Source organism: Prionailurus bengalensis, chromosome D3 (genome assembly GCF_016509475.1).
Source record: "Prionailurus bengalensis isolate Pbe53 chromosome D3, Fcat_Pben_1.1_paternal_pri, whole genome shotgun sequence".
Classification (NCBI taxonomy): Eukaryota; Metazoa; Chordata; class Mammalia; order Carnivora; family Felidae; genus Prionailurus; species Prionailurus bengalensis.
Window position 1 is genome coordinate 3,027,361 of NC_057356.1, and position 13,829 is coordinate 3,041,189.

Here is a 13,829-nt window from a genome sequence, read left to right on the forward strand (position 1 = left end):
AATAAATAAACATTAAAAAAAAATTAACTTCAGGGGCACCTGGGTGGCTCAGTCGGTTGAGCATCCGACTTCAGCTCAGGTCATGATCTCGCAGCTTGTGGGTTCAGGCCCTGTGTCGGGCTCTGTGCTGACAGCTCGGAGCCTGAGGCCTGCTTTGGATTCTGTGTCTCCCTTTCTCTCTGCCCCTAACCCACTCGCATTCTGTCTCTGCCTCTCTCAAAAATAAATAAACATGAAAAAAATTTTAAAAACATTTTTTTAAACCATAATAAACAACTCTGCCACTATGGGACTTACCATTAATTAGTCACTGGGTATAATCTTGTTGCCACTGATGGGCTGGCACTGAGCAGCCGTAGATGCGCGTGTAAGGTGCATATGCAGGTGTACCTATGAGTGTGAGTACATGTTCCACCAAACACGTGGAGGGATTACGGGGCCATTCATTTTCCATGTTGCAGATTCTAGCCCTTGATACATTTATTAGGTTAAGTAGCCTTTTTCCAGGTAGACAGGTTGTTTTCCCAAAGTCCTCGAGACAAGTGTGTGTCCCTCACCACCTGCCTTGTGGGTCCCCAGGGAGCCAGAAAACCTACAGCGGGGACACCGCAAGACATATAGGACTCGGAGTCGTGTGGGAATCCACACTCAATCGGGTTCTCGGGGGCGCCCCCGTCGTATAAAGTGGGGGAACACGGCGAGGTCACAAGCTCAGCTAAACCCAGGATGGCAGACAGGACAAACGAAGTGGGCGATGCTGTTCCCAAGGCAGGTGCCGTCTGCTGCCCCCTGGAGGACAGGAGCTGCTCCTACAGTGTCACACCCCTGCCTGCTAGAAACACCAAGTGTGCTTCATTTTCCAAGCTGCTTGGAGGAAATCAAGGTTCGTTCTCAAGAGATGTGTCCCCCCAGAGTCTTCGAATCCTGAGCACTCAGACCTGCGTGTGGAACAGAGCAGCACCTGCTTGACCTGCGTCCCTGTCCAGGGGACCCACACGCCCCAGAGGCCCGTGGAACTAGAGGCAGGGTCCCCCGGGGCCTTCCACCCGCCTGCACTCCCCAGACAACGGCTACGAGCATCTCCCCGGGCCGAGTGGCTTTCTCGTGCTTACAGACAGCCATTTTCCAAGCCACTTGGCTCCTACATGTGAGTCAGCCAATTAATCTGCTGCTCGGCTGAAGAAATAGCTCTGTGTTGGTTTGTCGTGCAGTTTCGGGGGCTTTCGGAGACCATGCGGGCCACACATAAGGCGTGCCTATGCACCGGCTTAGACTTTCTCTTCACGGGACTTTCTCCTTATGTGACTCCTCCGTGTTTCTGTACAGACCTAGCCTTTGTAGCAATAAACTAGCCATAAAGATTTACAAAGCCTCATAATCTTGGTGTGGTTGTCATTTTTAAAAAGGCAGACTCTAGTTATTTAAAAAGGAAGAAATTTGGCTAGAAAAGGAACGTCGGCTACTTTTGGGAAATCTGTAGAAAGAAGAAAGCAGGGATGAGGGCCACGTGTATGGCGCATCAACTTACTTCAGGACCCACGATCACCATGTAAACATTAGGCTCTTCTCGATGCCATTCTTGGGAAGAAAAAGAGGAAAAAAATAACGTTAATGGTTTTATGTCACAGCTGAAAACATTATTAACATTAAGTTCGTGATAATATGAGTTATTTCATACTATTTGGCTCTCGTTCATACAGTCAACTTATATGTAAAATAAAACCCTGGATTTTGAGTAACTTGTTCTGCACGTGTTCCACAAAACGAGCAAACATTTCTAATAAATTTTAACTTGATAAGTGAGCGATGCCTTGCAATACGAGTCATACGTGATGTGCAATGTCACATGATCACAGCTGAGCCAATGGTTCTCTCTCTCTTTCTCTGCAGGATTGTGGGTGATTATCTCCCACACTCGGTCTCAGGCTGTGGTGTCTGGCAGAAATCAGTGATTTTTCAGAACTTTGGAAGGTGCCCGAAACTGGCACTGGTGTATTTTCTGTCACCTCAAAGCACCTGTGGACAGTCCTTTGTTTTTCCATCCAAGACTGAGCTTAGGAATGCTTTGCTCCATTCCAGGTCAGGCTGCCTGCGGATATAGACCCGTTCCTCTGCCACCTCATTGCCAGTTACATTAAATACAGAATATGACAAGAGTTTACTAATAAAGTCAACATCCGTGTGAGCGTATATAATGGCCCCCATGCAGAAAAAGGTTCCATGGAGCCAGTAGATAGCAGTGATTCCGTTAGTGATAGTGAAAGTTGTCCTACAAAATAACCCTCCACTCTCGTCTCCCTCACACCAGCCATGAAGGTTTTCAAAAGTAAGTTCAGGTTAATTTGTTTATTTTTCTCTATGCTTTGTATTTTCTTTATTATTTTGTGTTATATTACAGTATTGTAATCATTTTTATATGAATATGTTTGGGTTGTGTAACGAATCATCTGAGTGTCCATTATTTCTTATGGGGAAATTTGCTTTGATAGACAAGTGCTTCGGATTACAAGCATGTTTCTGGAACAAATTATGCTCGCAAACCAAGGCTTTCCTGTATTTGAAATGTAAATGTTGAATACCTTATGCTTTTATGTAAAATGCTCCCTTTTGGAACGTTACGCACTGTCCAGATCTCCCACCGACTGGACCACCAGGAGTGATCACTGGCAAACCAGCATGGAATTTGGGATGCACCAAAGCATTTAACTCAAGCTATGCAACAAAAGTCCAAATGCATCGTACAAACTGACGTGCGTAAAATATTTTTGGATTCATTTACATTATTCTTGCAATTATTCACTATTTTTGTTATTTCCTCAGACACCAAGGGCACCGGAGGTCACTATGCAGCATGGTTCCTTTTCTGGTTGTTTCAGAGTAACCATCGAGAAGCCGTTCTGCTCGTGTGGAAACACAGAGACAGCAAAACTCAAAACCCTAAAGACGGAAACGCAAAGGCCAGACCCCCAAACAGAGCTCCATAAACCAGATGTACCTGAGAACGCGTCCACCAGATAGAGAGGGTCCTTCACTTGTCTCAGCCCACACACCAGGAGGAAGATGTGTAAATTATTAGCACTTTGGTTAATCCCTGCAACAGAGGAGTTGAGATGTTTTCAGAGAAGAGAGGGCAGCTTGATACCATGAGGGTAGAGCTCAGAAGCCACGGGGCCCTGACCTCTAACCTTCACACAACACGGCGGGGAATAGTTTGTCCTGGTGGGAAAGCTGAGTGGAGTTCAGCCCAGTAAACACAACTCCTCTGTGCAGTGAGAAGGGGTAATTATTACAGAAATGTGGCCCTGGAAAATATCTGGAGACAATGCCAGTAAGATGCGGTTTTGTATAGTCATATGCTCTCGGGTCCGCACATGTACACATAGGTTCCCACACTGAATGCGGATGTGCCCACAAATCCATAATATAAAGGGGTTAGGTCTCAGCGTGGACCCTCTCCTGGAGAGCCGAAACCCGCTTCTTCACCCCTCTGCTCTGGGCTGGCTTGGTGACAGCATCGACCAGCAGAGCCCAGGGGAAGGACAGGGAGTGACTTCCGAGTCACAGCCGTGGGAGGTGCGTGCATCAGTCTCGTTTGCCCACTGGAGCATCACTACCTTCCGATCTGGCCTCCTCAATAACGAGGCTCTGCGGCCAGATGCCCCACCACCGCCGCTCGGGGAGGCCACACGCAGGACTGGTGGGCCTCAGCCCACTGCAAAGGGAAGATGAGCCCAGCCACAGGCAGGTGAAGCCGGCAGGTGCTGCTCCCCGGGCCTGGGCCGAGCTGCCAGCCGCTCGGTCATGAGAGACCAGCTGGTGTCTGAAGCCCCTTAATGTTGAGGTGCATTGATGTGGGGCTGCAGGTAAGTGACTCAGTAGAAATTACCCATATAATTAGTGCAAGCTGACCTATGACTTCATCATTTCCACACATATGACGTCAAATCACGAGGTGGGGGGGTTCTCATTCATGCATTTCATTTCCCCCATGACTTAATACAAAAAGTTTCAGTTACTCTGTGCTTTTGCGGACCTTGGACTGTAATATAATCGGGGTGACTGTGAGAAGACACAGTGATGCCACCTTCACACAATCACAAACGCTGGAGAATCACAACACTCGTGTGTGACCAAGTCTCAGGAAACTCTCTACCGAGAGGCTAAGGTTGGGATGTACCTCTGAGAAAACCCTTCAAAATACATCACAGTCTTTAAAGTAACTGTTGACAATTGCATTGACGTATGTTGCATTTGTAAAATATTTTCCCAATATCCTGAATACCCTGAGACTAAGCTTAGAAATACAAAGCTTAGGGGCACCTGGGTGGCTCAGTAGGTTAAGCGTCTGACTTTGGCTCAGATCATGTTCTCATGGTCTGTGAGTTCAAGCCCCATGTTGGCCTCTGCGTTGACAGCTCAGAGCCCGGAGCCTGCTTCGAATTCTCTGTCTCCCTCTCTCTCTGCCCCACCCCAACTCATGCTCTGTCTCTGACAAATGAATAAACCTTAAAAAATTAAAAAAAAAAAATACAAAGTTTAGTATTTGTTTGACCAAAAGTTGAAGCTAGAAGCTATGTGCAGAATCTGAATTCAAGAGTGGAGGGGTTTGAGGCCAGGACACAAGCTCTTCCCTTTAATAAATAATGAAGTTGACAAATACCTTTAAGGATAGGAAGGTCAGGTGTGAGAAAGATAAATCACATCACTAGGCCAGAACCTCAATGAACACTGAAGCCAGAGAGTGAACGTGTGGTGAGGACAAAAATGACAAGTACCTTCATGGAAATTATTTATTAATTACAACAGAAAGGTAACAGCTGTACAAGGAGAAACTCAGGGGACACCCACTTAACTAGGGGAGGAAGCTTTAGCCCAGGGCACAAGGTATGTGCACTCACACACACACACACACACACACACACACACACATAAACATGCACTCAGTTTATAATTTTAAAAAATCCCCAGTGAGGGAGAAACTGATGTGATGTATCTCCACATGTGGCCCACTGGGCAGGGCGCGACATCACGGGCATCATCATCATGATGTACATGGAATATCTATTCAATTATAGGATAAGAAGAAGGAGAAGGAGAAGAAAAGGAGGGGGGAGGAGGGGGGGAGAGAAGGAGGAGGAGGAGGCGGGAGGAGGGGGAGGAAGAGGAGGAAGAGGAGGAGGAGGAGGAGAGAAGACAGAAGGAGCATGGAGTGCCCACCTGGGGGAAATCAGAGAACCTGTGTTACTGAACCGAGGAAAAGAACAATGGCCGAAGCAAACACGGCAAGATGGCGTCCAGAGACAGCAGCCAAAGCAGCAGTATTCTAAGGACTTATGTGACGTCTTGGTAAAAAGACTCCACTCTCTTCTGTATTTTTGCGGTGCGGCAAGCACAGATGTGGAAACCTGCTGTGTTCCTCTGTTTGGATGTGACCCACGTTAGCTACCCGGAACAGCAGGCTCGGGAGGTGTGCTGGCCTTCTGCTCAGAGGTCCCACCTGCCCCCAACCCCAGATGCCTGGGGAGCCAGCCTTGAGAGAGAGCAACGCACGGTTTACAACGTTGATCTTCAAAATATTCCACGACTTATGGTAAGATATACGTACCGTACTGAGACCTCATACACTTGATACAGCTTGTACACGCACACAGTTCCAAACAATATTAGCCTTATTACATACAAGGAACTCTCACAGAAGTATTCCTTTCATCCCATTTCAAGTTTTAAATGTGCTGGCCCCCAACTCGCTCACTGATTTTGAGGGCCCCGACCCACCAGACCCTGGAGGGACACAGTGCTAACCTAATATTCTCTCGCCTCTCTCATCTCCTTCCCGGGTTGAGATTAAATGTCATGAGACTTTAGGAAACGAAGTTAGCCAACGGCAGGACAAAGGACTAAATGCTCTGCTTTATTCTAGGACTTCCAAGGTTTTTAAAAATAAAATGCAGACGCAGCTTTTGGGTTTGAACAGCTTCTGTGCGCTTCTCACACACAACGGTAGCATTGTCAAAGACATAAAGATAACAGCTGGAAAATCATGATCAGACAAGCATGTGCCGAAGCAGCACACAGAAGCACAGACTCCCCTCGTGTCCCTGGCCAGGGCTACGGGCACGTACGGTGGCCATTCTTAGATTTCAAAACAGAACTAAAAGAAATTGGCCCGTGGACATCTGGAGGTGATGCAGACGCCTCGGCAACGTTTTAGTGGATTTCATTTCTTCCTTTTAACTCCACACTTGGTTTTCTTCCCTTTGTTTTTCTATGAGCAACCACGTTTACCGTGACTCAAGGTCTGAACTCATCCCTCACAAATGCACGATTTACACGTCCGTCCTTCCGATGTTACCGTTTCCTGGAGAGTGGTATTTTTGTCTCCAAAACAGAGTGAGTCGCTCTCGCGGTCTGGCACCATATGGGCCCCGGCAGGCTAGGTGCCAGTCCCACTGCCCAGCCCCCCAGTGATTCGTCAGATGACTCCACGACACAAACCCAGTCTGCAGTGAGCCACGTTCTCTGCCGTCTTCTGTGTATTTTTCTCATGGGTTATTATAAGGAGAAAAGAATCCAAGAACTTCAGTTGAGTGCATTAGACATGGTGAATGTTAGCCGAAAAATCTGATTTGGAGGCTGTGGATATATCGCGGGATCTGGTAACGTGAATTCTCCATATGAAACACAGGAAAATAGAAGTATAGTTTACAAAAGGAGAGAGGCAGAAAATGAAATAAACAAATTAACAATAGAAATTGAGTAAAACGGGAAATAGAACACTGGGAAGGTACGGTCAAATTTAAGGTTTCATAGCTTTGGGGTTTGATGACCAACAAAGAATCACTAACTTTCGATGTGTCGGTCATTGCCATCGAGAAGCAAGAATCATCCATCACTGAACCATAACAATGTTTAAGTTGTACCTGCAAATGCACAAACTCCAAGGTAACCAACCTGAGGTCTGTGCCTTTATTTCCTGATCAGGATAACTATTGTAAATATCATGTGAATAAATTCTACTTTAGTCTTTTTTTTTTTTTACATTTATTTATTTTTAATAGAGAGAGACAGAGCACAAGTGGGGGAGGGGAAGAGAGAGAAGGAGGCACAGAATCCGAAGCAGGCTCCAGGCTCTGAGCCATCAGCACAGAGCCCGACGCGGGGTTCAAACTCACAAACTAGGAGATCATGACCTGAGCCGAAGTCGGACGCTTAACCGACTGAGCTACCCAGGTGCCCTTCTACTTTAGTCTTTATTTTTTCCTAGTTGATTTGTTGGAAAATGGAATCTGGTTAGCATAAAAGCAATGTTTTGCACTCAAAAGATTCAGTAATTTGAAACTTAGGACTTGGAGAGAGAACTGAGTATTTTTGGCAAAACCTGTGTCATACCGTGAGGAAGGATGCATCATCAAATCGACATCAGATACTGAGGAAACAGACCCTACACTTCGGTGACTAATCGAGTACCCCCCTGTGGGTCTGGGCTGCTAACCAAGGCCCTTCTCCACCCCCTCCCCTCGATCGCAAGGTTACACAGTTCACAAGGATTCTGAGGGTGAGTATTTGATCACTAATAGTCTGTGTCCAATTCACCGTCTCTTCTGTCTTTGCTGTCTGAAGCTCAAAGCAGAAGTGACAAATCACCATCACGGGCTGTGGAGGCCAGGGTACGATCGAGGATGGGTGGGGAAGGCAGTCTCTCTCCAGAGTCACCTGCGACAAAGATAAACGGCTCCACAAATGAGATTGGACGCCTGGTCACCAAACCCGGAGACGCCGATGAATTCCGCATCCACCCTTGCGCCAAGATCCGACAGAGCCGGCTACCACGACCCCAGCGAGCTCGCCTCTGCCGTGTATCCTGGACACAGTTACAGCGTGTAGTTGTCCACGTTGAGACAGAGCCGCCAAGCGGGTCTCTGCGGGAAGGGCCGTCTTGAGGCGTCTTGAATGTCTCCCGGCTGTTCCGGTAATCACTCGGTAGGAAGACCGGTGAAACGATGAGCCATGAGACTCTGGGCTTGATGAGAAATCTCTCCCCCATCGGGAATTATGACTCTTAGGCACACCACAACGGGTGTCCCGTGAGATATGGATGATGAAGTCACTGCACAAGAGGCGATTTCAAATGGGCGCACCGGTTCTGAATAATGGCCCACACCTGCTGGCGTGACAGAGCAGAGGGACAGCAAGGGTTCACTTGCGAGGCAGAGGACGGCCCTGCTGCTGGCCCTGAGGTTGATGGATGCACTTCAAAAACCGTTTCTGGGGCGCCTGGGTGGCTCAGTCGGTTGGGCGGCCGACTTCGGCTCAGGTCATGATCTCACAGTTTGTGGGTTCGAGCCCCACGTCGGGCTCTGTGCTGACAGCTCAGAGCCTGGAGCCTGTTTCAGATTCTGTGTCTCCCTCTCTCTGACCCTCCCCCGTTCATGCTCTGTCTCTCTCTGTCTCAAAAATAAGTAAACGTTAAAAAAAAAAATTTAAAAAACAAAAAAACACACACACAAAAAAACCCGTTTCTAATAAAATGCTTGGAAATGTTCTTCTTCCAAGGGAACCTGACTCTGACGTTCGGTGTGGGGGGGGTGTGGGCTTTTGTCTGCTGTGCTTGGAGCGAAAACCAGCTACGCAGATGCTGGCGGATGGGGCCTGGAGTCTTGTCTTTCCAGCCTCTTCTCCGAAGTTACCAGCGGGCTTGCAATGTCAGCTCCCCACCTACAGTCCCCTCGCACCGTTGACTCTCGGGAGAAGCAGTTCAGGTTAAAACAGAGGTATTCCGAAACTTGACATTGCATTTGGTGACTCCATTCAGCTGTTCCCACATCTTGAGCAGAGCTACCGGGTTGGTCAGACTATAGGGGAGTGATAGTCCCCAATAGTATACACTTAGGGGCCTCATCTGTGGACAGCAAACTCTCTACATTTAAAGATGTTGTGCGACAAAGTTTTGTTTCAACATTGTGACTGCACTTGGATCGCACCATATACGGAAAATACAAAGTCTAGACTGTTACTTCCACCGCGTGTAGGGAAAATGGCGCCAAATGGCGCCCTCGCAGCATGGCTGACAGACGTGCACATTTATGCTACCTTTCCAGGAGACTTTGCGCACAGGTATGAACGCTCTGATTAAGGGCATAACCTAACCCACAGCTTCTGTTTTTAGGTGTTCCAAAGACAACAACTTGGCAAATATACGAAGACTGAAATCCTAGCATCTCCGCCACTACATATCCAAAAGTTTAAGAAGGGACGGATCAAATAAGTTTACAGAATTCAAAATAACACTATAAAGGAATTGAAATTCATGATGTAATTAGAATTAATAAGTCAGTGCATAAGATTTCAGAATATAACGTCGAAACTCAATTGTGTTTTTACATGTTAGCAACAAACAATTCAAAAGTAAAACTTAAAAAGCCTTTATAATAGCAACAAAGGTAATAAAATCCCTAAGAATAACTTTTTTTTAAAAAAGGCATAAAGGCCTGTACAAATCATTATGAAGATAAATGAGACTTAGATAAGAGGACAGATATATCATGTTCATAGATTTTAAGACAAATTATTTTTAAGATGTCCATTCTCCCTAACTTGATCTATAGATTTTATAGAGACTGACAAGGTGTATTAAGTGTATATGGAAATGCAAAAAACCTAGGTTAGCCGACACAGAGCTGTCGACTCACACTACCTGATTTCTCGACATGCTATATAAACCAACAGCAGGAGACAACGTGATATCAGCATAAGGACAGACGTACATAGATCAACGGACACTGGTAGATGGAAAGCTGATTTTCAGCAAAGCATTTCGACGGAGAAAGAAAAACACTTTCAACGAATGGGACTACAACCACTTTCAGAAAGAAATGAATTTCCTCCCTATCTCACACCACACATGAAAATGAACTCCAGGGGCACCTGGGTGGCTCCGTCGGTTGAGTGTCCGACTTCGGCTCAGGTCATGATCTCACAGCTCATGAGTTCGAGCCCCACGTCGGGCTCTGTGCTGACAGCTCGGAGCCTGGAGCCTGCTTTGGATTCTGTGTCTCCCTCTCTCTCTACCCCTAACCCACTCACAATGTGTCTCTGTCTCTCTCAAAAATAAATAAACACTTAAAAAATTTTAAAACAACAACAACAACAACAAAAATTAACTTCAGATGGAAGGGCCTGGGTGGCTCAGTTCATTAAAAATTAATTTCAGATGAATTATGATCCTAATGAAAGAGCCAAAACACTAAAACACTTCCTCCTCTGGAGGAAAAGAAATAGGGGAAATATCTCTGTGAACTGTGAACAGGCAAAGGTTTCTTAGGGCTCAAACTGTGCTAATTAACCATTAAATAAAAATGGGTGAGCTAGGAGTAAATGAAAAGGTAAACCAGAGGAAATAGGAGAAAATATTCACATATATACATGTACCTTCTTTTTTTTTTTTAGTTTACTTATTTTGAAAGAGAGCACGTGAGCAGAGGAGGGACAGAGAGAGAGAGAGAGAGAGAGAGAGAGAGAGAGAATCCCAAGCAGGCTTCGTGCTGTTGGCATAGTGTTGGATGTGGGACTTGATCTCATGAACGGTGAGATCATGACCTGAGCCAAAATCAAGAGTCGGACACTTAACCCACTGAGCCACCCAGGTGCCCCCGTATATACATGTATCTAATAGAAGATTTGAACCCAGAACAGATTTAAAAAATCCTCCTACAAACCCGTGCTTCCTCCTGCTCTCCCAAGGATGAGACCACTAATGACGTCTCCGGAAACGGAGAGAAGCCACGTTTGTCCTAATCCTGTCTGGCTCCCATTCCTGCTACCTCCTTCCCTTGTTCACCTAAAACCGTAGACTTCTTTGACCTGAGGAAGCCCCTTTCTTCGGGCCTCTTTTCCAAAGCCACGTGAGCATACCATGTACCCGACGCCAGTGACAAGATGCACTCCAGTCAAACTCATGTAACAAGATTCATCTCTCACCTGACTGGCGAAGAAAGGTGTTCCAGTTAAAGGCAGAGTTTGGTCCTGTCACGATTCCTGGGAAAGAGAAAGAAAGTCCATGATGATGAGAAGTAACCAGCTATTTTGTGCTGATGTTTACATAATGGTCTCACGCGTGGTTCTTACAAAGAACTCAACGTTCTGAGTGCTTCGTGAACACCTGTTCACCCCTCCAGCATGGGAGCCCACGGGGCCCCAACTAGAAAAGGTGCACCCCCTCAACCTCACCATCTGTTACTGGGCGGGACAGTCGCCAGGTCATGGAAAACGCGAGTCCCTAAAAAATGCATGCAGGTTACGGGCCTCTAAAACACAGCCCCCCTGTAGCAATTACCTCTTCATCTAAAATTCCTAATCTCAACCCTCTCCAAATCACACATCCTGTTATCTGTGTCATCACCTCGGATGGATTTAAGTTTAACATTTTCTGAGTTGCGCATCTAAAGATGTAGAAAATTCAGAGGCAACGCTTAACAGCTTGTCTTGGTAATGGGGAAAATCTGACATTTTATGAAATGTAAGTTAAGTCATGTAACCCTGTCTGCAATGTACCTGTGAGACTGTCATCTGCCCTGAGCTATGCAGATTTACTCAGTTTTGTCCTACTTAACGAGCATGCACGCATGCCTGCCCTGGGCACAGGCGCCCACACACTCCTGGAAACCCTTAAAGCCTCGCCAGGCAGACTGACCCCTCCGGTTTATCCGGCTGGAAACTAAGGTTCACGGAGGTTCAAACGGTGTTCCCAGCGACTCGGGGCGTAGGGGGTAGAGGCTGCGTCCAAACCCATGTGTGCTTCAAAGCCGTGTTTTCGTGGTGCACCCATGTGCTCCCCGGCTATAAATCAGGCCACGACGGAGGAACAGGGAGGTGTTAGCCCCGCACCTGCCCTGACACTCACACGCCTTCTGTACATACTGAGTCACGGCATCTCCTTTTAAAGTGGGGGTTCCAAGAAAGGGTTTATTTGATAAGTCACTCTTCTGCTACAGATATCACCGAACCCCCTGGAGGATTTATACCGTGCGGCTGAGGTGGGATCTGGGGGCCCCGGGCCCCTCTGGGGCTCAGCACCTTGGAAAACTCCTCACGAAACTAGAACCCATGGCCTTGGCCGCAACACCTGTGCTGACCTAAGCTTGCAGCTACATGTTCTTTGGAACCGCTTCTTTCTGTGATTTCTGTTGTGTAAACAATAATACGGCGCTTTCAGGCACCTGGGTGGCTCTGTGGGTTGAGCGTCTGACTCTTGATTTCGGCTCGCGTCACGATCCCACGGTATACGAGTTCGAGCCCCGTTGTCGGGCTCTGTGCTGACAGTGCGGAGCCTGCTTGGGATCCTCTCCCTCTGCCCCTCCCCTGCTCTCTCTCCCTCTCTCTCTTAAAATAAATAAATAAACATTAGAAAAAAATAAGACAGTGGTTTCCTCACTGTGTTTAGGAGATGCTGAGAGCTTCCTGAAAGGCTGGGATTGGGTGAGGGCAGGAAGCGGGGGGTGCACTTCCCCTCATCCCAACTAAAAGAGACACACTCGGGTCTCCTGTTGTAAACATGCCATCGAGAGCGCGCACTGTGCTTCTGCTGGTGGAAAGTGTTAACTGAACTGCATTTTAAATGACCCTTTTATAATGCTCTCATGTCTGTCCTTCATCTTCGTGTAAGGAAATACCAAGCATACCCATTCTGCTAATCATTATTAGGTAAGTGTTTGTATCCACAAACACTTCAGGACAGGTCTCTGAATGGACTCATGTTTTAAAAATACGTACATTTGGGGCGCCTGGGTGGCGCAGTCGGTTAAGCGTCCGACATCAGCCAGGTCACGATCTCGCGGTCTGTGAGTTCGAGCCCCGCGTCGGGCTCTGGGCTGATGGCTCGGAGCCTGGAGCCTGTTTCCGATTCTGTGTCTCCCTCTCTCTCTGCCCCTCCCCCGTTCATGCTCTGTGTCTCTCTGTCCCAAAAATAAATAAACGTCGGAAAAAAAATGAAAAATACGTACATTTTAAAATTCTTACCTTGACTCTGGACATAGATCTTACCCCTAGCATGCGGCTTTTGAAAAGAGAGGAGAGAGAAAACAGAGTAAATCGGATAGCCCGTTACGAGTGTCTTTTAGAAGTAAAAGGAAGGGCATTAAAAAAATCGCCTTGGACACATCACAAAGGATCATCCACACAGATGCTCACAGACTAGTTACTTTCTAAAAGCAGACTACCTTCTGCCTTTAATGGGGTTAGCCCATTAAAACACAGCATCTTTAAGGTCAGAAGCACAAAGAAAGAGGTCCCTTAAATTAGGCGCAGTGCGTTATCACAATTTTCCAGTTACGACGTTAGTAGAAAAGTTACTGAAGGTCAGACACAGAACAAGCCAGCGGCAGAGCCCGTGTGGTGTCTACCTTGTGCCCTAGTGGTTTGGGGACACATATCCTTGAATGGAAACAATACACTCCCCAACCCCCACCTGTGGAGAAGATCAGAGAAGGGGAGGAAAGGGAGAGAAGGGGGGAAGGGAGGGTCGTGAGGGGAGGGGAGAAGCACATCCAGTATGTTGAGAAACAGGAAAACAGGCATGGTGGGGGGGTGGGGGCAGATTCTTCAAGGCGTGGGAAGGACTGGTCTCCAGGACCCCGTAAGGACCCTCCCCGAGTGCCTGACTTGGACCAGGCGGCACTTTGCGTGACGGAGCACGTTTGTACCAAGATATAAACTTACTACTCCTGGCGGTGTTTTCTGGTGGACCTTCAGAAAACTACTAGAGAGAAAAAGAATCCATTTCTTAAACTCATTTTGCATCGGTGGCTTAAATACTTTTAAAATCGAGTTTCGAC

At 47.1% G+C, this 13,829-nt stretch overlaps 1 protein-coding gene across 3 annotated transcripts in view; it reads right to left on the reverse strand.

Annotated features, from left to right (window-relative positions):
* GLT1D1 (glycosyltransferase 1 domain containing 1) overlaps positions 1-13,829 on the reverse strand; it is a 93,195-nt gene that overhangs the window by 32,862 nt on the left and 46,504 nt on the right. For all 3 annotated transcript variants that reach the window (XM_043557306.1, XM_043557308.1, XM_043557305.1), the window contains 4 exons: positions 13,015-13,051; positions 10,978-11,034; positions 2,996-3,091; positions 1,529-1,578 (listed from right to left, as the gene is read on the reverse strand). In XM_043557306.1, the coding sequence (XP_043413241.1) occupies positions 1,529-1,578; positions 2,996-3,091; positions 10,978-11,034; positions 13,015-13,051 (240 nt within the window). The remainder of the gene's footprint in view (positions 1-1,528; positions 1,579-2,995; positions 3,092-10,977; positions 11,035-13,014; positions 13,052-13,829) is intronic.